This window comes from Cupressus sempervirens, chromosome 2 (genome assembly GCF_028749045.1).
Source record: "Cupressus sempervirens isolate cs-2001-9-10 chromosome 2, ASM2874904v1, whole genome shotgun sequence".
Classification (NCBI taxonomy): domain Eukaryota; kingdom Viridiplantae; phylum Streptophyta; class Pinopsida; order Cupressales; family Cupressaceae; genus Cupressus; species Cupressus sempervirens.
In genome coordinates, this window is record NC_143119.1 from 133886859 (window position 1) to 133912096 (window position 25238).

The following is a 25238-nucleotide window of genomic DNA, read 5'->3' on the forward strand; positions in this document are numbered from 1 at the left end:
TGTAAAAAATTGTGATCTTCTCTCTTTTCATCCTATCCAAATCCAATACAAAACTTCTCCATAAGGAATTCATGATCTCCCCATCATCTTGCATCGTGACCATCTCTTTAGTGTTCCCTTCGCTCCTCTTACACTGTAAATATAATATTATTTTAAAATTTATATTATTTTTATTCTTGTATTATATTATCATTAATATATTCATCCTCGTTTTACCCCAAGTTTGCATAGATAAATACTATATTAATAAAAATTCTTACTCTTAATTAATCTTTCTTTTTCACTTTCCGCTCACTTGATGACGCTAAATTCAAATTCAACACTATGTTATGCCATATTACTTAGAGCATTCTTGATTTGTTTCTTGATGGGTCAATGAGTTTGACTCAAAGATCACATAGTTAAACCCTGATAGCAATATCACAATTTGACTTGCTGTGGAAATTATCTCCTACTTATCAATTGATGAGCTTAAGGGGCTTTCTAATGAATGGTTCATAAGGCACAATACTTGGTGAAGGTTTTGCAAATGGGGTTGCAAGCTTTGAGTTTAATCATGGAGGAAACTCCGTAGTTAAGCGCACTCAAGCTGGAGTAGTACTGGGATGGGTGACCTCTTGGGAAGTCTCAGTGCTTCACCCCTGTGAGCATCACCTAGATCCAATGAGTGCTAACTGTTCCATTTATTCTCATGAGAGATGGATTCATGTTGAATCACTATTCATGAAATATGGGTCAATGAGTTTGACTCAAAAATCACACAGTTAAATCTTGATAGCAATATCACAATTTGACGCTGTGGAAATTATCTCCTACTTATCAATTGATGAGCTTAAGGGGCTTTCTAATGAATGGTTCATAAGGCACAATACTTGGTGAAGGTTTTGCAAATCGGGTTGCAAGCTTTGGGTTTAACCATGGAGGAAACTCCGTAGTTAAGCGCACTCATTGGAGTAGTACTGGGTTGAATCACTACTCATGAAATACTAGTCAATGAGTTTGACTCAAAAATCACACCGTTAAATCGTGATAGCAATATCACAACTATAATGAACTAATTTTGCATGTAGTTCTCTTCCCTATATTGAAGTCTAATTGTGACATCATCCCATTGCTTCAAATTTAATTTTAACCTCTTGCACGTAATCTTCCCAATTACGACTATTATATCCTTTGATTAATGCAACAAAAGAATTTTAACACGTTAATGGTTGGTAATTAAAGATATCACATGAATTTACTCTAATTTCAAGAAAGAAAAATATGTATGAATATCACAACATATGCCGTGCTCTAATTTAAATTAGAAATCTTTCTCATTTATTAAACCTATTCTCTGAATTTTAACCAGGGGTGCAGGCACAGATATGCATGGCCATGAAGAAAAGAATCGAGTTTAAAAATCCAAAAGCAAAGGAGACAAGCCAGCATGACCCCATCTAATCTATTCCACATATGCTAACACGTGAATTCCCACATTTTGCATTTGGAACTTGAGGATTTGTTGCAGATTCCCTTTTAAGTTGAATTTCGGTAGTTAATCGGAAATCTTTCCAGAGACCCGTGCTTATATAATCCCTGTATGCATAGAATAATTAGTTTTGAACAACATAATGGGCCCTGTATGGAATATAAAATACACTATTTCCTTGTCCAGAAAGGCCAAAAAGAAGACGCTACAGGAGATATAGGGTGCTTGATAGGGACATTATGTCAAACACTTTTACTTGCACATGATCCATCATCATAGTTTGGGCCAGTCTATGAAGGAAAAGAGATGGCAAGCTTGTGATTACATGATGTCGAGTAGGAGACACTCTCTCCAACTGGTTAGGGACTCCATTCAATATTCCACCTGTCTTCTCACAAGACAACCCAAACTAATGTACCCAGCTACCTCCCGCAGAATACCATCCACACAGATCCAAGAATTTTGGATGTTGATGCAAATGGAGATTCGCCGGCCACATATTTGTTCCAAATTTAGTTATGTCTTTTCATTTCCTTTCCCTCCACATTCCGTGGATTCTGAGGCAGTACATAAGGTGATGAAACTTTGAGGTTTTCTATGTGATCATGTTTATGCGTGTCCTTTGACAATTAGATTGGGTGCATTTTCACACATCTTTAATGGAACTGCATTGTGATCCGGCGATGAGTGGAATTCCTATTGAGCTTCAAGTATGATATTATGTGAGTCCCATCTTCCTTATAAACAAAATGCAATGTACTTGTTTGAATCTTAGTTCAGTTAACATATCTTATTAGACATCCATCTGAAAATTAATTCGGGGTCGATCTAGTGCACCTTTAGTGTTGTTGTAAATTATCACTGGCAAAGTTGGCGTTTCTGCTACCATTTCCATCGGTACATTGTCTACTCTTCGAACATAATGGGAACTATTTTTCTGTATTTTTACCTTTCGAGAATGGATGGTGGGAATTTAGCTTGTTTCGAGAGAAGAATGTTGTATGCTGTTTTTGTTTTGTTTTGTTTTGGGTCATAGTGTGTAGCTTAGGAAGTCCATGATCTACTTTGGTCCTAAGATAAATCCTATTGAGTTTGCATAAGGTGAATCGCCAAGGGCATTTGATTGCACTAATGAAAAGCGGATCTCGATCAAGTTTATATATTTCTGGCTTTTTAGTTCGGCACTCGGGAAGTGCTGCCACTATAGGCGATTCGAGCGACTAAAATCTGTGCCACTGATTGTAAGTTCCCTAGGACTTTCTGTTGGATATATTACTGGTTTACTCAACTTGAGAATGGAATGATTTACTATATCCTACTCTGCTCTGTAGTGCTAAGAACTCCCTCCATGCATTGTTTTTCAATGCACATTACATTTTGTTTAGCGAGTGGTCAGCTGTCTACCTTCACCCTGTGCTCTGAAGTATTCATCACAGTGAAGAATATCTCTTAAGCCGAGACGCCAACTATGTCGCCATGTACACTTCAGATCAGGGTTCATCGAAAGCCAACTCATCTTCTGATCTGTATTCTTTGCAAATTCATTTTGGGGGAGACCAAATGTTAGTAAACTGAACAGTCAGCGTGAACATTAAACAGCTACTCACAAAAGAAAATGATAGGGAGAAGGAATGTAATTTTGAACATCTTGATTATAACGTATGCTGCCCGTGAGTGCTTTGATAAAATTCTGCATATAGGTTTGAGTAGCTGACAAAAGGGTAAAATGCGAAGTTTTTTTTGAGACTTGCAGAGTGATTCATGAGTTTGTACCTTAGAATGGGTACGAGCATATCTGTTCATAGAATTGTGAATAGGATGAATGCATACCTATTCCTATCATGAAATATGGATTGCAGTCAGTTTGAAGTGTCCGCAAAAGCAGAATATGAACCCCGATTATTGCATATTCATCAGAATAAGCTTTCTTCACAATCGATTTTCTTGCAATCAAATAGATCTTCAGCAGCCAACTGTTTAAGGAGATGAAACAAGGACAAATTGCATCCATATTGTGTAGAACAGGGCACCGTCTGTGGGAATGCATTCCCTCAATCTAACTACTCTGGAAGAGAACACTCTCTGCTTGTCCTAACTCGATATCCTTAGCATTATTAATTATAACTATAAATTTGTTGTAGTTGCAATTGAGTTTCCAGCAGATAAGTTTGAGCGCGACTAATATCTTACACTTCTTAATCAACAGACTTCTGACACATAGTACTTGTATATTTTTAAAAGCAGTAATATTCTTATTGTTAAGTAGTACCCAGATCCAATTGAAAACTGAGAAATATCTTCTGTCTTTAAGTAGCCCACAAGCTTTAACAAGTAAATGAATGCTACTTTCTGTTTTCAGGGTGTAATAATTTCACAACTGAATGCTGATGAATCTTATTGCTGATTTCGAGGATTAGAGAAAAAATTAAAAGAATCTAGCAACATGGGGGAGGGGCCTTCCGAAGACTTAAAAAATTCTCTGAGACAAGCAAGTGCTTATGTGGACAATTGTCAGTATGAAGATGCTTTCATACTTCTTGAGAAGCTTGAGCAGCAGTTTCCTGACATTAAAGATGTTTCCGAGCTTGTATCTGTGGCTGAAATTTGCTTTGCTGCAGCTAAGACATCTTGTTCCTGCCTAAAGCCACAGAAGACAAAGACCCTTGATTGGTATGTCATTATGAAGGTTAGTGACTCTGATCTTGGTTTTATAATATTTGTGTACTTGAAATATTGCCTCTTATGATTTGCACTCTGTATATCACCATAGTTTCCCTGACTAAAATAGTACTGACTGGATTCCAAATGAGTTTTTATACAGTTCAAATACTGTCTTGTATAAATATTTTACTTTACCTACAAACCTTTTCTCATGGTGTTTTTGTTTTGCCTATATTAATCTTGTCGAATATCTATCATCAATTTCTCATACATGATGTTTGGTGTTTCTTTTTTTTTTATATTGAAAAAGTATAAACAACATCACAGAGAACTTTCAGTAAGCCCATAGACCAACCCTCATTAAGATACAAAAAAGGAGGGAGGTGTCTTAACCTTCTAGGGACTAACCATCTAGGGACTTAGCCCCATAGGAACTGCATAATTTGTTTTTTTTACATGAGCATACAAAACACTACTGGATTCAAAAAGATCAACATATACAAAACAGAAGTATATTCTAAGAATTCTGATAATCATGATCTGGCTGAATAGTAATATCAACAAGTGCTGTTACAGAGACAACAGATGTGTTTGCCCCTCTATCACTTATGCTCTCATCGCAATGATGTCTGTATTTAGTATTGTTTCCATCAAGATCTAGATGACAGTTCTCCAGAAGACTACTAAGCTCATCAATCTCTGCTTGTGTAAGAAAACTTTGATATTTCTCAATATACTGTGCTGCCTTGACTTCATCTTTGTAAACTTGCAGCACTCCATCATGCATCAGCTTCATGAATCTGGACTTTGGAACCTCCAGATAGAAGGACACTTGTGACATAATGTAAAAATGTAATAGTTTAAAATTAAACTCAGTAGGGCACCTTCTGACATATTAAAATATTTCCTTGTTGCTTTCCTTCCAAAGAAACCACAGTACTTCACCAGTAAGAGAAAACCAAAATCTGTTAAAAGATAAGTCAAAAGATCTCACATAACCAGCCAAAATTTCACACCAAGAGAAACCAGTACTATTCTTCCAATCAATAGGAGACCCAAAAAAGATGGCCCAGACTTTATTTGCATAAATGCACTAAAAGAGAACATGCTCAAAACTCTTAGGCTTATTACACAACTTGCAAGTCACAGACTCAACATTAATGGAAGACAGCACTTACCCAACAGCAAGCTTATTAATCAATAACAGCCATCTAAAATCAATAACTTTGGGCTCATAGGGACCCTTCCAAAAATAATCAAAGAAAAAATGCCAGTTTGAGAAAGGACAGTTGAGACCCCAACATTTAACTGTACGCAGCAACACAAAGTGATCATCTTTAAACATTCCATAAATTTTTTTAGTAGAAGTGTTATCAATAATAGTACCATCCTTCCATTTTATATTTTTGATAAAAGTATCACCATTCATGATTTTCCCAACTTTCTCCTTGCTTTTCACTTTGGACAAAAGAGTGTATGTCTTTTTTTGAGATTTGGGGATACCGAGCTTACTGGATATCTCATCCCATGACCCAAGCCTATTGTTCACCATTAAATCACTAATCAAAGAAATGCCTTTATCATTCTACTTTTTTGCAGAACAACTCTGTCTAAGAGCAAGAGGTTTATTATTCAAATATAGTCCCCACTAGATTGATCTGTCAACAACAACATAATTAGGAGTTCCCCCAGTGGCATTTCTACAGGAGATGAATTCCCTCACTTGTGCCCATGTAGACTATAGGGAGTTAAACACTTTGGACCCAAAAATATTCATCTTAAAATCTACCATAATAATATCCCAAAAAGGAATGTTAGCCCAGTGTTTACCTTTCTTAATTACTGACTGTTCAACATTGTTTCTCACAAGAATCTTCCAAGGTTCATTCCCCCAGAAAGCTTTATATATCCATTTTGCTGCAAGAGAAAGCCCCTGAATTCTAATTCTTTAATCCCTAGGCCCCCCAAGTACTTAGGAAGGCAACACCACTCCCATTTAACACAATGTCCTTTTTTGGATCCCAAACCATCCGACCACAAGAAATCTCTGAGAATTTTTTCAAGTATATCAAACTGAGATTTAGTAAACATCCAAGCCGAAGCAAAATAAATATGATGAGAAGAAAGGACTTTTTGCACAACCTGAACACTCCTAGCCAACGAAAGGGAATGAGTTTTCCATCTGATATGCTTTCTATTGGTCTTGCTGAACATCAACTCCCACATATAAGAAAAAGAAGGTTCCAAAGAAAAAGGGATACCCAAATATCTAGTAATGGTTTTAGGCCCAGTCCATTTCCAACCCATCTTTAGAATCCAACTAGGAGGTATCTCCATACAACCTAGAACAACTGACTTGTGAGGGGCCACTTTGGCTCCAGAAACAATGCAAAAAAAAATTAAGTCTACTGAGAGTCAAAGAGAAGTTATCTTTAGACACTTCCAAATAGAGAGTAGTGTCATCCGCAAACTGAGCATTAATCAATTCGTCTGAATCAGGGAGAGTAATGCCCTTAATAGGAGGCCCCAAAGAGGAGTCCCTTAGAATGTAGAAGAGAGCATCAACAACAATCACAAATAAGGAGGGTGCAATAAGACAACCTTGTCTGATAGATCTCTGAAAAACAATAGGGTCTGATAATTGCCCATTCACATCAATAACAATAGAAGAATCCTGAAACAAAATTTCAATCCATTTGTAGAAATAAGGAGGAAATCCAAAAGTTCTCAACATTCCAATGACAAAGGGCCACTCAACTTTGTAAGCCTTCTCAAAATCAAGAAGAATCATAGCCACATCCTCCCCACTGGCCTTTGCCCTATTTATAGCTTCCCAACTAGTGATAAGGTTCTCCAAAATATATCTTCCCTTTATGAAACTAGTTTCTGTGACTGAGACAATAATCTTAGTAATTTCTGCAATTCTTCTAGCCAACACTTTAGCAATAATTTTATAAGATAAATTAAACAAGGTGATAGGCCTCCAATTCTTAACTAATGATCTATCGCCAGCTTTAGCAAGCAATTTAATGACCCCTCTATTCACTGAGCTGCCCAGAGAACCATACTCAAAGGCATCATTGTAAAACAGAAGCAACTCTTCCCCAATCCAATCTCTATTATCTTTGTAAAATTCAACAGGTAGCCCATCTAGTCTTGGGGACTTGTCATTAGCCATAGTTATGATGGCTTCTTGAATCTCCTCTAATGAGATGCTTCTATTGAGCTTATTACGTTCAATATCAAAAACTTTCTTAGGGATCATCTTCAAGCAATCTTTCAACTTATCAAACTCTGAAGAAAACAATTCAGAATAGAAACAAAAAAAGGGCTCCCTAATAATTTCTGGATCATTAGTTCTGCCACCCTCCACCTGAATATCTTCTATCATTTCTGCCTTTTGTTTAGCCCTAATAATGTTAAAAAAAATCTAGATCCTCTATCTCCCTCACTTAACCAATTCATTTTAGCTCGAATTCTTTGTCCTTGGATCTTGTATCTTTGTAGAAAACCTAATTGATGCTTGATGTAGACCAGCTCATGAAGAAGCAACAGGTCATCCGGTTTATTCTGGAATGCAAATTCTACTTCATTTGACTTGGTTTGAAGATCATTCTCTTCCTCATTTCTATATTTAGCCACTTTCTTTCCAATGATCTGATACATTTTCCTCCAAGTATCCACTAATTGGCACCATTGTTTAACTGGTCTTTGAGCTTGATTACACAATTTTTGACAAGAATGTCACCATTCTAATAGCCTCTTTATTGTCAGGATCCTTGAGCAATGAAGTATTTAACTTAAATACTTTGCATTTATTATTCTTACTGCTTACATTTTCATCCTTGTTTATCAAGATCCTCACAGAAATAGTAGAGTGATCCGAAATTGCAGTAGGCGAAACAATTATTGGAAAGTGAACCTTCTCAGATTGAAAGGAGAAATAAGAAGATTCATAGTAAACCCTGTTCTAATCTGCAGAAGACTCTGTTATGACCTTCTTAATTATTGCACCAAGTGAACCAAATATCTTTGAAGTTCTCCCTCTTATTTTCTAGAGGATTGATCAAATTAAAGCATCTTTTGAATTTTAACCAAAAATATTGTTCATTACCTTTCCATGAGTGTTTCAATCCACCTTGTTTATCACACCTGCATTACACCATATTAAAGTCTCCTATAAAAATCTAGTATGCTTTAGGCAACTCTGTTGAGCACCAATCCCAAAGCTTAGCTCTCTCTGTAATCATTTGGAGCATATATATTACATACCCTAGTTAATCCCTCATCATGCTTGAAAGTCACCCAAAGAGTTTTTTGACAAGGAGAGCAGCCATGCTGAAAGATGGAGTCAGCCCATTTGGGGCCAATCAAAGTGGTCACTCCCCTTTACCTTTTTCATTCTCAAAATGAAACCCTATGGCTTTGTCCCATAGAAATTTTATCATACAAGAAGCTTGAAAACCGACAACTTTGATTTCTTGCAGACATATAATATCCTTATCCGGAAACTTATTACACCATTTTCTAACAATATAGTTCCTGTCTGTCATTTCAAGTCCTCTAACATTCCAACTGTGTATATTGATCATCATGAGGGGGATTATTTAGGAGGCGGCTTTGGAGCCTTATAAAGCCTATTAAAACAATTCAGGATAGCATTCTTGCTACTATCACTACTAGAGATAGATCTCTTTTCATATGTCTTTATTTGTTTTTTTTAACGACTTTAGTGAATTGTCCCCTCGGGTTTGCATCTAAAGTCTTCTAAATCACAAATAAGGGAATACTGACCTCCTTAGGTTTAACCATATTACTTTTAATAACCCTAGCCTTCTCATTAATGGATCTGATGGCAAGTTGTTGAGCATTCAATCTAGTAGGGTTCTCACCAAGGGTAGTCTTAGCAAAAAAACAACAGGAGAAGCCACAGCGAGGCTCATGGGATGAACTTCACTAGAATGATGTCCGGCCTGTGTAGCCAGGATCATCTCAAACTCTCTATCATATAGAGGATTATCTAAAGAGACAAACCCACCACACTCCATTGAATCAACCTCAGAAGAAATATTCGAGGGCAAAGATTGATTAGAATTACAACTATCCAAATTATCATTCAGGGTAGGTGGTAAACCATCCTTAACTGTGGCCTCATCATTGTTAATTGTTGTGAGGTTTTCACACCATCGCCCCAAAATATTTGAGGACCCTTTTTTTAGGCAAGCCTTGGCAATTTTCGCAAATTCTTTGGAATTTTTCGGTTGCCTTAGCAAAATTTGGAGTGGTCCAGAGGTTTTCTTTGAATTAACAATTTTACACCTTGGACGTCTTCGAGCTAGGATTTTTTTTGATTTGTTTTCACCCAGTGGGAAACTTGATTTTCTAGAACATGTGATTTTGTCCTTAGGCCAAACAGGTTTGAACAACATTTTTCGATGGTTAAAATGATATCTAGCAGGATAAAATTGCAAAATTTGGACTTAGATGGTTTTTGAAAATTTGGTATAATCGTACGAGCTTGAGCATTTTCAAAATGAATTTGTTAGATTTAGTTGTTTTGAAAATCTTGGAATTTTTTGGTGAAAAAATGTTGATAGTGAAATTGGATTTAGAGTTCGAATTTTGATTGCTAGGAAAATGATTTATTTTGTTAAAAAATTGAAAGTGTATTGCAAAATTGAAATTGGATTAAATTGCAAAATCTCATTAATTTGGTTGAAATTTTGCCTAGAAGATTTTAGAAATGTTAAAGGAAATTGGTAATTTGGAATTGAAAATTGATTTTGGCTTGCTAGATTCGATTTTAATGATATTTTAATTGCCAAAATGTTGTTAAATGCAAATTTTGACATCTCCTAGGCTTACCTTGTTTCTATTTTGCAATTCTGGATCAAACTGACAATTAAATGGGCCAATTTCACTATGGGGCTTGGTTATTTTCACGTTTTATTTAAAACTGGGCCATCTTTGGAGGTTTAACTTAAATTTTGTTTCCCTCTAGGTAGGTCTGCCCACTTTGGAGATCGACTGGAGGATATAAGAAGGGGCTTCCCCCCTTTATTTCCTCATTCATTTCATCTCCCCTTGCTTGGTTGTGCGATTTTTTCCTCCAGCTGGGTGAATTCCTCCTTGGCAGCGATTTTTTGAGGATCTGATTTTGCATTTTGGTAGCGATTTCTTCTTTCAAGTTGGGTGATTTCTGCCCTAAGGCGATTTGGAGGAGTAGATTTGATTTTTGCAAGGTTGGGCGATTTTTTGGGGTCAGATTTTTCTGCACTAGGGCAGCGATTTTCTTCAAATTGGGCGATTTTGGCAAGGAGGTCAAAATTCAGTGGAAAGGGCAGATTTTCTTTGCAAGCAATTCATTTGCTAGGGCATCATTATTTACAAGGGGGATTGAAATTTTTGAGATCTAATCTGAATTTGAAGAGGCCTGATTGTTGGTAGAAGGCAGATTCAAGGTAAGATTTTTGTTCATTTTTAGAGGTGAAGATTGGTTTTAAAGGCAGATTTCATTCCTTGTTCTTGCTTGGTTCGTTTCCCTTATCTTCTTCTTGCACTTTTCATCCACCACTTCATCATTTCCATTGATAGGCTGAAGTTGGGAGATATAAGTGTAGATTTCACGATAGGACACTTGGAGAGGCAAAAATAAGCTAGACCACCCTAAGATTGAAGTCGGGAGATACAAGTGTAGTCCATCCTAAGGTAATGAAGAGGCAAAAATAAGTGGTAGTCCCACCCCCTAGGCTGAAGTTTGGAGATTGATAAGTTTAGAGATAGGATTTGGAGAGACATAAATAAGCTAGATTCCATCAATAGAAAGAAGGTTGGAGATTGATAAGTGTAGTTCATATCATTTAGAACGAAGGGGCAGAAATAAGTGTTTAGGATGGTGGATGTTAATGCAAACAAGAACCCAAAAGGAATGAATACCAAAAAAGACAAGACATGATGCCTAAGACCACCTTCTTCTCGAAAGTGAAGCGAATAAGTGATACCAATATCGGCACAATGAACATGGTACAGTTGAAGGATAGATTGAAGGAAGGACAATCCCCCATGGTGAAGAAGATTACAAGAGTGGAATTGTACACACGGCGAGTTTCCCTCCTATCTTGCCTTGTCTGGAATTAGTAATGAAGTGTGCATCCCGGTTTGATATTGTGACCAAGTCCATCATTTTTGATGAAGGGAAGAGAGTGTTGGCTAACATTAGCGGACAAGTGGTCGAAGAAGTATTCAATATTCCCCAGCATAAAGGCATGACAGTGGTAATGATGGATCAAACAACCAAGTTCTTTTAGGATAATCAGGAGGCCTACTTCATTCATCTAAAGCAGAATTGGTTACATGAAGGCAAGAAGAGAGTTACCAAGTCGTCAAAGCTCACCAAGTCAGATTTTAAGTCAAAGTATGGCGACCTTATTGTGCTTCTCAGTCGAATCATGGGCATGGCTCAAGGTATGCAATTCAAGAACTGGATGTACTCCTTTATTGATGAAATTGAAAATGGAAAGAGAAAATTTGATTGGGCTAGAATTATAAGTGAAAATTTAGAGTTGCAACTAAGGACAATACAAATTCAAAAGCAATTCTACATGGAATCCTATCTGTTCTATCTGATTGCGAGACTATATGAAAATCTTGGACTTAAGGCCTTAGGAGTGATTGGCAATGGGCTGAGGCAATGTTTGGTGCATGAGTGCTATCCACAGCTTCATTTGCACAACACCAAAGATTATAAGATGTTTTATGATGCCTTTGCCATGAAGACGGTAAGAATATTACAAGGGACACCTGCTAGGAGGCTCTCATTGGAAGTGGAAGCAAAAATTAAGAAGTATGGGAGTTGGTTCATCCAATTTCCGCAATTCACATATATTAGAGTAGGAGGAAGTGTAGTTTGTCCCAAGAGACTTCCAAGGTACCCACCCGACAAGATACTTTTGATGGAGTCGGTTAGGCAACTTGAGCATTATGGCAAGATGATGAAACTAAAAGGTGAGACAGGGATTACCTTCTCCTTTAGAATAGGCAATGATACTTGCCCCAATCTTGTCGCCTTTGCAGCTGTGGAGGAGGAGTTAGAATGGTATCATCTAGGATGGTATAGAGCAAGACAAGGATTTGATTCTAATCATCTTATCAAGGCATCTCATGAAAACACATTCAAACATATTCCTACTATAGAAGATTTTTGGGCCAATGCACAAGATGACTTTCACATGAGGAAGCTAGCTTTCTCAAGATTGTCAATGGGCATGATGAGGGCAATCAGATGGAGAGGCCTTGATATTCCCGATGAACTGGAAGATGATGAAAATGTGCTAAGAGAAGATAATGATACAGTGGATGGAACAAAATTGGGTCTAGTGGATTGGGATGATCATCGGGATCCTTCTTTAGAGGCAGTTACAAGGATAGTTCATCTACACACTGAGTCATGGTACAATGAGAAGTTAAGACAATTACAAAGTCGGAAGGTACGCCTTATGAGAAGATGAAACCAGAGGAAGGTCCAGCGGAGTCAGTCAGACAGAGAGGTGGAGGCAATAGCTAACAACAAAGAGTAGTTAAGAGCAAGAAGAGAAATTTGGAGGTTGAGAAAAGTAAAGAACATTAGGAGCCTCTAGCAAAGAGACATAATGCAACACCATCAAGGGGGAGCATAATTGAGGCTAGGAGCCAAAAAGTTAATACAAGTGGACAAAGGGTCATGGTAGAGGTGAGCGTTGATTTGGAATCAAGTGGTTATAGTGATAGTAACGAGTACTCTCCTCTCTCAGAGAACCAACATGGAGATTATGTGACAGTCACTAGTGAAGAAGAGGATAGGCCAATTGATATTGAGGAAATAAGCTAGGTGCTTAAGGCCATTGGTGATACTTTGCTAGTCAAATCAAATCCAGATTCGGGGAGATGCACTGTACCACTATGGTTAAGAAAAATGCTTATGCCAAGAGGCGAGGTGGTGACTGTTCGAACAGTTGAAGATATTCAAGGGTTAGTGGAAAAGGAAGATAGTGAAAAATAGAAACAAATTGCAAAAATAGTGGCAAACGTAATCAGGAGTGATGATGAGGGTCACTGAAAAGTTCAGATTGCTATACCAAAGGTTAGCAAGGTAGTGGATGAGATTGTAGCCCAGGAGTATGAGATAGTAGAGCATAACTTGGGAAAATCATAGATGACATGGAGTGTGAGAAGATCCAGGAAGGCATGGTTTCAATTAGAGAAAGCTTGAGGAAGGCAAACGAGAGGATTGTAAAGTTGGAGGCCAAAAACAAGTATCGGAGAGATTGCCAACCTATCCAATAGTTGCATTAGACAACCCTTCTGCAAGACAATGGGAGCAATATAGAAGAGATATCGGCTTAGCTGTGCAAAATCAAAGATTGGATCAATGATATAATTCAAGATTGGCGAAATTTCTTGCCTTCCTTTATCTCGGCATTCAAGTCATTAGTGGCAATTAGAGACAAATTCAGAATATTTGAAGGGGAGTGGAAGGATTTCCTTCTAGTCAAGGATTTAGCCATTCCCAGGCTACGGGCATTTATTAGGCTACCAGAGAGATATTTGGAAAGAACCAAGTTGGTGGATGGAGGAATACTAGAGCATAACTTGGGAAAATCATAGATGACATGGAGTGTGAGAAGATCCAGGAAGGCATGGTTTCAATTAGAGAAAGCTTGAGGAAGGCAAACGAGAGGATTGTAAAGTTGGAGGCCAAAAACAAGTATCGGAGAGATTGCCAACCTATCCAATAGTTGCATTAGGCAACCCTTCTGCAAGACAATGGGAGCAATATAGAAGAGATATCGGCTTAGCTGTGCAAAATCAAAGATTGGATCAATGATATAATTCAAGATTGGCGAAATTTCTTGCCTTCCTTTATCTCGGCATTCAAGTCATTAGTGGCAATTAGAGACAAATTCAGAATATTTGAAGGGGAGTGGAAGGATTTCCTTCTAGTCAAGGATTTAGCCATTCCCAGGCTACGGGCATTTATTAGGCTACCAGAGAGATATTTGGAAAGAACCAAGTTGGTGGATGAAGGAGGAATGAGTACGGTGGAGTCTTGGTATGTTGCCTTGACCATTAGATTAAAGATACTTGAAGAGATACGGAATGAGATTTCATAGCACAACCCAGGGGGGTTGACACTTCCATTTCAACCATGATGAGTGATGTTGGGGCTACACTTGATTTTGAAGATATCAAAGAGGAGAACGTCAATGAGACAGAGTTTGGATTGAGATTGGATGAGTTGGGAAAGGTTGCCATCAAGAAGAAGCATTTGGGCGCCCTTGCCTCCCTCAGTGCCTTTATCGGATATGCAAAAGAATATGAGAAGGATTATGAGAAGACACTGCAAGCAGCGAGCAACATGATGAAATCAGCTGAGCTCAAGATGAAGCACACGCCTTGCCCTCTTATAAAGGAAGTCAACGACAGGCTAGCCAAGTTCATTGCCTTGGCTAAAAAGATAAAAGAAAAAGGTAGAATTATATTATAGGATCATTTGATGTAAGCCCAAGTGGCAAATTCTCCTTCTTGGGTAGGACAGGTGTCTAATTTTGATTGGCTACCATTTTGGTTCCTTCTCATTGGTTGCCACTTTTTCTTTATTTTCATTGGTCGATTGATGAGGTAGCATCTTCTCATTGACTAATGGGGTGGCAACCCTAATTAGCGTTTCTGGGTTTTGATTTGGATCGTTGATTTTGCCTCTTAATCTCTATCGTTGGTTGTAATTTTGGCCCCTATATAAGGGCATTTGCTCTCATTTGTAAAGGGTTGAAGAAAATTGTTGCTTAAGATAATACCAAAATTGCTTCTCTTATCATTGTTGTGACTTGCATGGTGATAAGAACACTTGGTGTTATTGCATGGTTTCTACTTCCAATAGTTAGCCTTAAATTCCATTGAAGTTGTTAAAGTAGATTTCATTTCAAGAAAGTTGTTAAGCAAGAGTAAGAATAGATGGATAGTTGTATGGTGATATTAGTGGATGTTTGATAGGATCCATAAACTAGGCCACTAGCATCCTAGTGGCTTGTTAGGAAGCCTTGCGTGGTAATCTAGTCTTTTTTCCCTTGAATCATTGCATCTATGGAGGTAGAGCCGCTAGTAAGCTTTCATCAGATTTGATCCCCATTCATCTGCTAATCTTTCCATTCATAGGAGTAGAAGTAAAGCAACGAGTAGTGTAGTAGATGGAATTCATTCTTGGAACAACTTTGAAAATTAGAGCGTTATTGGTGGACATTCCCTCCATCAGCACCATCAACATCATTTGGCGCTAGTATACATTGCAAAGCTAGATTCATCACCATCACAACAAAAGTCCAAGGTATTTTTGTATGAATAATGTAAGCCTGCCTACGTGATTAACCAACAAATCACATTAATATAACTGAGTTAGTATCCACAGGTGTAAGGAACCTATAGATTTTTTCTCATGTTCTTCATGAGTATTTACTTTTCAAGAAAGGGTTGAGTGTTTGATATTCTATATCAAGTATTCAATTGCTATATGTTATGTAGTGGTACAAAATTGACATCAACATTAACCATCTCTGAAACTGGTTCTTTACCATTATTAACATTCACTTTAGCTTTATCAAAATGCACTTTAAGAGCTGGGCAATTTTTTTTTATATGTCCATTAAGCTTACAATGAAAACAAGCATGTAAATTGCCTAACAGAGAGACTTTCCATGAGAAGTTTTCTCCTTCCAAGTCTAGAGAAATAATATCAGGAAAAACCACATCAAGATCAAGGGCCACAAGGATACGAGCATTCAAATAGGGAAGAGTAACTCTAGATTCTTCAATCTGTAAAACAGAACCTAAAGGTTTCAAGATATGCGAAATAAATGGCCAAAATTCAGCTTGAAGATTTTTAATTTTTACCCAATTTGGCATGGATCTTTTAATAACTTTTTCAAATTCCCATTTGTTGACCATGCATATGCTCTAAAAAGAGAATGACCAACATTCCAAAACCCCTTTTTTGGGATTCTTATCAATCAAGAAATTTATGTGAAGGTAAAGCATTAACATCTAAGCAAACAAAGAAAATTGCAATATTTTTTAACCGACTCTGCTCTGCGCTAATTACTTTAACCATATCCTCATTGAGAGACAAGGTTAGGGTTTTCAAAATGTCAGAAACATTCCTACCATCTCTATCTCCAAGAGCGGCTTCACCATCATCTCTAACATCTCATCTATCTCCATGGGCTGTGGTTCTTCCCACTCCATTAGAACACTCTGCAACTGCTTTCTTTTCAAACATACTCTCAAAACAAGCCGACTCAAGACAAACTGGAACTGAAACATCAGTAAGAACCGCCTTATAAGAAGGCTTCTCATTCTTTTTCTCAGGGCCTATATTTCCAATGATACCCTCATCAAGGGCATTCTTTCCATCATTACCAGATTCCTCTAGTTTATCATTGCCTAAAATGTTTGCCTCCAACTCTTTATCATTATTAACACACATCGTATCCTTGCCCAACGGCTCACTTGCCACAGCATCATCATTTTTGTCCATCTGCTTTGAGTCACATGCGCAAGCCATCGAAGGAGCTGAGCACCCAAACCAAACTGGCGCAGAAAAGAAACAAGACAAGATCTAATGGCAAGGGCAAGCAGCATGAAACAAAAACAAAATAATAAACAAGCCCATAGAAAGACACGAAATCAATAACAAAAAGCAGAATGAAATACGACAGTGATACGCAAGGCCACCAAGGCCAGCCAGCAATTCTGCACTAACTCTGATGAGTTGGGTTCGTACGGAGTTGCAGACCGCCTCCAGTGAAAATCTCTCAATTATGTTTGGTGTTTCTTAATTATGAGCAAACCAATAATTATTGTTTGAAATATATCTGGATATAACTGCTTTTTATTAACTTTAATTTACTGATGGCTCTATTTTCTAGACCCATCATCAGGAATAATTTGGACATAAAAAATGATATTTTTGAGAGATAATCTGTAAAATGTGCAAGTATGTGCCCCAGTTTCAGAATTCCAATATAACTCTTATTATAAATGTTCAATCCTCACCCAAACAGTTGAAACATTCAATCACCCAGATTGAGAACATTTTTGTAATGGGAAATATGATGTTGATTTACTGCTTCAAAAAAAGGCAAACAATATTTTGCAGGAACAACTGATTTAGAGATGAGGGCATTTTTAGGTTGAGCAAATACCCGATGAGTTGCACAGTAACATGGTCTCTTCCATACAAATTTGACCTATGCCCTACATGCACCAAAGAAAAAACAAGTCCGCAGTTGAAATTGGGGGGGAGTGTCATGCCCTGCCTAAGGCTAATGAAAAATCACAGCCTTCATAAAAAAAATCACAATGCTAATAAAATTAAAGCATCACAACCTCCCTTAAATAGAAAAACTAGGTGATTAGATTCAATAGGACACCAAAGCAGGCCTACTAGAATATAAATGATAAAACAGTGATTTATCCAGAAGGGTAAACTAAGTAAAAAATGTTTTAATTATTAGAACCGACCAGCATCCAAATAAAAGGGCAGTGATCAGTATTAATACCTATACCAGCGATCTTGATAAGTGCATTAACATAATCGCAGAAATAAGAGGACTAATAATTGGTTTGAAAATAAAATAGAGACTATTATTTAGAAAACTGTGCTTATGAAAGGTTGTGATTCACGAAGAGGTGTGTCCACTTCTGAAGGGGCAGCAACCCCCAAAGGACAGCCACCTTTATGAAGCAATCAAGATATATATAGGGAGGACCACGGTGGAGAAGGCGGCAAGTCAAAACTCAATAAAACATCAGTAATCCCACAGCAGTGTATTTAAAACAACAGGCAGTGACATTCTTGATTGTTGTGGTATGCACGAATATATGTATAAATGATCCTGCCTGATGTAGGCAGCAATATAGTTCATAGTTCTTATATATATATATAGGATAATATTTATTTGGGGTTAGAATTTGAAAATACAAATAACCCAGAATAACCCAAAATAACCAGTGCAATAAAATAGAAATAAAACTGTGAATGCAAATGATACAAGATCAAAATAACAACACAGAGTTAGCCTCCAAGAGAGAACTGCAAATGCTAAAGAAGCAAAATAGCATTAGGCTAATCCACGAGAAAAATCTGTAGAATCCAATTACTATGCAAAAGAAAGAAACTAGACTATCTAGGAGTGATGATATATAGGAAATGAGAGGGGAGAGAGGCGGCAAATACAACCAATGGTAAGAGACCAGCGCAATAGCTTAAAGAGGAAAATGCAACTCCCATTTAAGATGTTGACACCTTGCACTCACTCACACTAATTACTTACTTTATTAGTCCCAAGCAAGCTCAATTAGAAGTGTATGAAAAGCCTATGAGTAGAGGAAATGGAAACCTACACTAACACCCTCCCTTAAGCATATTCTAGGTGGGTGGAAAGATCATGGGTCTTGGCAAATGAGGCCATAATAGGTAGCAATGTACAAGAAGTCCCCCCCAAAGAGAAGAACCCCCACAAATAGAGAGAGAGCAACCCCTAAAAGAGAAAGAGAGTAAAGAGAACTAATAAGTTCCCTCCAAAGTGGACACCTAGTGCACCCCCATTAGAGGTCACAAATGAACCTGCTTTTAGTGAAGGGTTTGGTGAATATGTTTGCAATCTGATTAGATGTCGAACAATATTTGAGATCAATGGTCTTCTCATGAATCAACTCCTAAATGTAGTGCATGTGGATCTCAATGTCTTTGGTTCTCTAATGATGGATCGAATTTTGAGATCGAACCTTGCACTCTAAGTAAAAACACGTGTTGGCTTTAAAATAGATAGGGCTTTTTAAGGTATAACCAAGAGGGTTAACCACTAGCTTTAGTAGATATGAACCCAACTCCTTCATGTAAAGAGTGCGAGACTAAGTATAGGTGGGGGGAGGGGAGGGGGAGGGGGAGAGTAAGACTGAGAGATTTATAGAGCACATTGGTTGTCACAAAATATGATTGTAGGCTTTCAAAAGCAATACCAAACTTAGTGAGAATGTTTTGAAGCCAAATTGCCTCATCAATAACAATTGCTCCTCAACACTTAGCATCTATAGATGAAAGAGGAACTGCAGAATGCTTCTTGCTCGACCAACAAACTGGACCGAAATCAAGAGAGAAACAATTTTTTGAAGTAAACTTGTGATCGTGAGAATCACTTGCCGAATCTGAATGTGTGTATCCCACCAAGTCAAAATCCATGATCATTGCATAGTGAATCCCATAATTGTGACTAAGAACATAATGAAGAATCCTCTTGGTTATTTTCCAATGCATCATGGGGCTCTTGCGTAAATTGAGAGACCATGCCTACAACATATGAAATATCAGATCTTTTGTGGGTCACATATATGAGACTACCAACAAGTCATCGATAGGAAGTGCCATCCACTAAAGGTTAAGAGCACTTAGCCTCAACTTTGCCCCGAATAGAAATAAAGTTAGTAAAAGTTAACTATGTGAAATCTAAGGAGAATATCGAGAGCATACTTAGGCTATGCAAGAAATATCTCAGAAGACTAGTTGATCTCAATTCCCAAGTAGTGATAATGACCTAATTTTGACATCAAAGGAAATCATGAAGGGTAGTTTTCACTGCTTGAATGGTGGACAAGGGGCTCCTTGTGATTAACAAATCATCGACATGGAGACCCAAAAAGGTGAGAATATCATCTTGCTGCAAAATGTAGACATTTGGATGATAATGGCAATTAGTGAACCCAACTTTCAGGAGTCCATATTGGAATGCCAAGACTGAGGGGGCTATTTGAGGCCATAGAGAGACTTCCAAAGACAATAGACATGTGAAGGATCAAGAATGAGCTCCTCTGGTTGATCCTTGTATATTTACTCCTAAAGGTCACCGTGAAGAAATGCACTCTTCACATCCATTTGATGAACTTCCCATCTATGAGTTGCAACAATCACAAGGACAAGTTGGATAGAAATCATTTTTGCGACTAGTACAAAAGTCTTAAGAGTAGTCAATCCCAATAAATTGGGAGAATACTTTTGAATCAAGCAAGATTTATGTTTATCAATTGACTTATCTGATGAGAATTGTCTAATAGATCCACTTGTTGGAACAAAATTTCTTCCCTTAGGAAGAGGGACTAGATCCCAAGTGTGGTTACTCTCTAATGAGTTTAACTCTTCTTGCATAGTTGCATCCTGTGTCACAGAGTTCGCCGAATTTCAGGCATGAAATTCGGATTTGGGCGAATTTTAGATATTTCCATAAAATTCGTTGAAATTTGACCTGTGCTCATACGGAAAAGGATGGGATTTTTCATCAAGAAAAAAATTATAAAACAGTGTTTAGGGGTTTGAAATATCATTTTAAAGGGTATTTTTTTAATCAAGTGCAATGCAGCCCGACTTCACTCGAAAGGAGTTGAGCTGCAAGACAGGAGCAAAGACGAGGAAATGCCATTGTTAACATCTGACATGGAAATACCATTGTTAATCGTTTGTTTGAATTACCTTTGTTGATCGTCTGATGTGGAAAAATTCACGGAAGTTGATCGTTTGACGGAGGCAAGATGGGGGCTGAGTCGCATGTCTATCATGTCGCGAGAACACTTTGTTCCTTTCTACCATGTCGGATGATTATAATTTATTTTATGTTTAATATTATTATTATTATATAGTTTTGGGTTTGTGATATTTAGGTTTTTTTTACCATATCATTTATATGCATTATAATATTTTTGGTTTTTATAATTTTTAAAGAATATTAAATTGTTATAAATTTTATGTTGCATATTAAAATATATTAATAAAAAATTAATCATATAACTTAAATAAAATTTATATTTTATAAATGCGTCAATGTTTTAATAATGATTTTAAAACCATTTAACAATGTTAATATATATATTCACGGCGAATTTAACGTCGAACTTTTTTCAAATTTTTACACTTGTCGAATTTCATCCGAATTTTATGGTTACCGAACTCGAATTTGAATTCGAACCTTGTGACTTAGGCTGCATCCCACTGAAGGATACTTGAAGCTTCTTAAAATGATTGTGAATCAGAAGATGAAGCAATGGAGAGACGTATAGCCTACTGAAATTGTGACCTTGTCCTTCTAGCATTTGAAGGATCACCCACCCTATCATCTTTTGGCTGCAGTGTTTGATAAGCCCAAAGAGGTTGTGAGAGTAGAAAATTTGGAGGAGAATCATCATCCTCTGAATGATGACTATGAGAGTAATGGGAATCTTCATCGTCACTATCATCATTTAAAATGGAGAAAAGATGAATCCTCATCTAAAGAAGGAAAATTAAGATCCATAGAAGAACTATCATCAAGATGTAGTGGCTCCAATGTAATAGTGGATGAAGAAGTGCTAGAAGAAGAGCTAACATGACTCTCTTGAAAATGAACACTTCTCTAAATAAACAACCCGGGAGCTGTAGGATCTAGAAGCCTATAGCCTTTTACATCATTTGATTATCCAACAAATATGCAAGGCTTGATTTGCGGATCTATGGCCTCATATTTTTTTTTTCGGCCCATTCAAGAGAAGTGCTTAATTGAGGGTGTCTTAATAGTCCAAGTTTCTAAGGGAGTAACAGCATTCACAACTTTGTGAGGGACTTCATTCTATGTATAATGCGCAGTTAATGGCTTCTGCCCAAGATGTTGATGTCAAAGATTTAGAGAGTATCATACAACTAGCCATTTCTGTCAAGGATCAGTTCTTCCATTCTACAACTTTGTTTTGTTGAGGACTATATGCTGCTACTCAATGCCCTTTGAAGAACAAAATTGCTCAAACATGTTGTTGACATATTCCACCCCATTATCTATACACAAAACATTGATGGATTTCCTAGAGTGTTTCGCTACAAATGCTTTGAAGTCCCAAAATGAATCAAAGGGTTTAGACTTTTATTTTTGAGAAAATATACAAAAGTGTATCTAGGAAAATCATCAATAAAGGCCAAAATATATTGTGCTGTATGCAAAGATGGATGTGGAAATGGTCCAACCAAATCACTATGTACTAACTCCAAAAGTTGTGAAGCTCTCCAAGCTTTGTCTTCGTCAAATTTCTCTCCGAGATGCTTTATGAGAATGCAGCCCTAACAAACACCATTAGAAAAGCGAACTAGAGGCAATCTTATAACCATGTCATGCTAACTGAATTGTTGCTAGTAGCAGTATTCTAAACTACTAATGCCACAAGTTACTTCATTAGAGCGAGTGAGAAAAATAGACAAAGGATTGAGAACAAAATGAGAAAATAGATCAATTGTAATTAATGATTAGCTTTCCCAACTACAACTGTAGAATCATTGTGTAACTCACAAATCACCATTGAATTAGGAGAGAACTCAACTCACTTGCTTGATCCTGTGTGAGTTATTTTATATACTGATAGGGGATTAGTTTATATTGAGGGTACACAAAGGACATCATGGAATGTTCCATCCCCACGTCAATAGATTCTCTCCCACACACCTCAACAAGAGTGTCATTATCCAACAAAATAGAAGGCATAGAGCATGGTTCAAAGGTTGCAAGTTCATTTTTTGATGAAGCCATGTGGTACGAGGGACCCAAATCAAGAGCCGAAGTTGATGGTGGTGAGGAAAATGCTACAAGGCCTTGCCTTTTCCTTTACCCTTGCTGTTTTCTTTAGACTTGATAGACCCCTGATTTGTTTTATTGATTTGAGAACATTGATATTATTCTTTTCAAGAATACATGTGAAATGATTAATTTGTTTCTTCAAATGTTTATCCTCATTAGGATCGGGTCTTTTACAATAGCCACATCTGACCTTGTCTTTCTTAGGATTGCCACCAGTAGAAGATTGGGTCTCATTAGCTTCTTTTGGAGTAGATTCTTTTTTATCCTTCTTCTCATTGTTATTCTTTTGTTGCTTATCCTTCTTATTAGTACTTTGTCCTTTTTGTTCTTTTGTTCAATGGTTGGAAGCTAGGGCATGTGACTTAAAGGATATTAGAGTGCCCATCTAGATTAGCTGTGTGAGAGAAATAGTTTAAAGGAGAAAATTGTATGTACTTTCTCCACTATTACATTGGGGATCAAGAGGAGTCCTAGCCCACAAATTAGATCTGGCAAGAGCCACTAAAGAGGAAGGGAAAAAGCATAGGACCTCAACCTCGGAAATTAGAAGACCACTTTGTATTGATCCCAAGTGCCTAAAAAGTATGATGGGGTGTGTGTGAATCTGATTTAGAAAGGAAAATGCAAGACAAATAGGAATGTGTATACCATAGAGATTAAAAGGGGAAGAAATCCAAATGACTGATTTACTGCTAATTGGAAGCCTGTATTTGACCTGATTTCTGTTTTGAGCCACAGGAAACTGTGACATATAGACTGGATTGAAATCTATTTTTGCACCAGACAGGGACAACCTAGGAGGTTAAGAATGACCTCAACCTTGACCCAGGGTCAGGGATTACCTCGACCTTTACTTGGACCAAAAACGGATCACAAAATCCCTTGATTTGCACTCTGGACTATTAGATCTGCAACTACTGGATCAGTATGATAATAACTTTACCAATTTAAAATTTTTATCCAAACACTAACTTCAAATAGTGAAATAACCAATTATGCACATGAACACAATGACACAATGTTTTATGTGGAAACCAAATGCAGGAGAAAACCACGGCAAAATATTTTCTTTTATTAACTTGTTCTTTTACAAATATTTGTAGGCTCCAACCTACTAGAGGCTCCAACCCCTATCTTTACGAGCATTGACTCACTAAAAGCTCCAACTCCCACACTTCACAGGCTCCAACCTACTGAAAGCTCCTACTCCCACACTTTGTAGGATCCAACCTACTGGAAGGTCCTACTCCTATTGTTGATGAAACTTATCTTCCACCCTTGTTTTTGTTGCCCTTACAACTGATGATGGATATATTAATTGCACAAATTTCTCTACTTCAATCCAGTATTTATTTCTGTATGAATTCAACTTCAGCATACATATACCCTTCTCTCTTTAATTTTACTTCTTCTTCGCTTTACATACTCCACTTTACTGATTCACATATTCTTCTCATTTACAGTCACATTTCTTCTATATGAACATATATATCAGATAAAAAATCTGATTATATATTTCTTCTATGATCTTATTATTACTTCTCAATATTCGTACAGTACACTTCTTTGAACTTCAGCTTTACCCTTAGTTTTTTATTCTCATTTTTTTCCTATAATTCTGAGATATATTCTTTTTATACTTATTTCTCTTCTCTCACTTGTATGCAAATGACTTATTTTTATTTATTTTATATCTTCCACACACAAAAGATGTAGCTTTTCATTTCCAATCAATGTGCCCTTCCTTCAATTCATTTCATTATTCACTTAATCAAGAGTTTATAATAACCCTTCATGCAAATCACACACCTTCTCTATTGTATTACCAATAAACAACATAATGAATATTGATTTGATAGTTTAATAATTCATGCTTGCCATAGATAAACTGACTCATCCTGACTTATTACTGGAAACTCATAATGATGCGGCGGTCACCATATGCACAAAACAATTTGCAAGCATTTCTAAAAAGTGACACCCTTGCTTCAGCGCTATACGCAGCATTTGATATTTACATCTCGCTGCCAAATCCTTATTTATGTCTGATTTTCCTTATGCTCTGTCTATGCAAAACAACATCTGTAGATGTTCGATATCTTTAGCAGTCTATTGCTTTTCATCAATCATTCCATAAATGGCGTGTTTATGATTCATCTGTGTGTGGACTAGTCTCATTAAATAAACATATCTACCAAGGATTTTGTCATTCAAAACTTCATCGATTAAACACATCTACCGAGGATTTTGTCATTCTAAACTTCATCGATTGTTATCTCAAACGATGACATCTCTGCCGCGTTATCTACAGACTTTGTATCTCCTCTTAATCTAATCTGTTTTTGTCTTGACGAGTTATGATTGCTTTATCATTTTCAATCAATGATGTCACCGCTGTAGATGACGTTAGTATTCTTCTGTATCATACTTGT

General features: G+C 37.1%; 1 protein-coding gene across 3 annotated transcripts in view; it reads left to right on the plus strand.

Moving 5' to 3' along the window:
* The first annotated feature begins 1331 nt into the window (after nt 1–1331).
* The window catches only part of LOC149571397 (uncharacterized), a 60765-nt gene continuing 36858 nt past the window's right edge, over nt 1332–25238 (plus strand). The window contains exons 1-2 of one of the 3 annotated variants that reach the window (XM_089812931.1): nt 1332–2193; nt 3889–4157. In XM_089812931.1, the coding sequence (XP_089669057.1) occupies nt 3915–4157 (243 nt within the window). In that variant the 5' untranslated portion in view covers nt 1332–2193; nt 3889–3914. Of the gene's footprint in view, nt 2194–2265; nt 2369–3830; nt 4158–25238 lie in introns of those variants that run through there. The other 2 variants (XM_089812930.1, XM_089812932.1) reach the window with 2 other exon arrangements.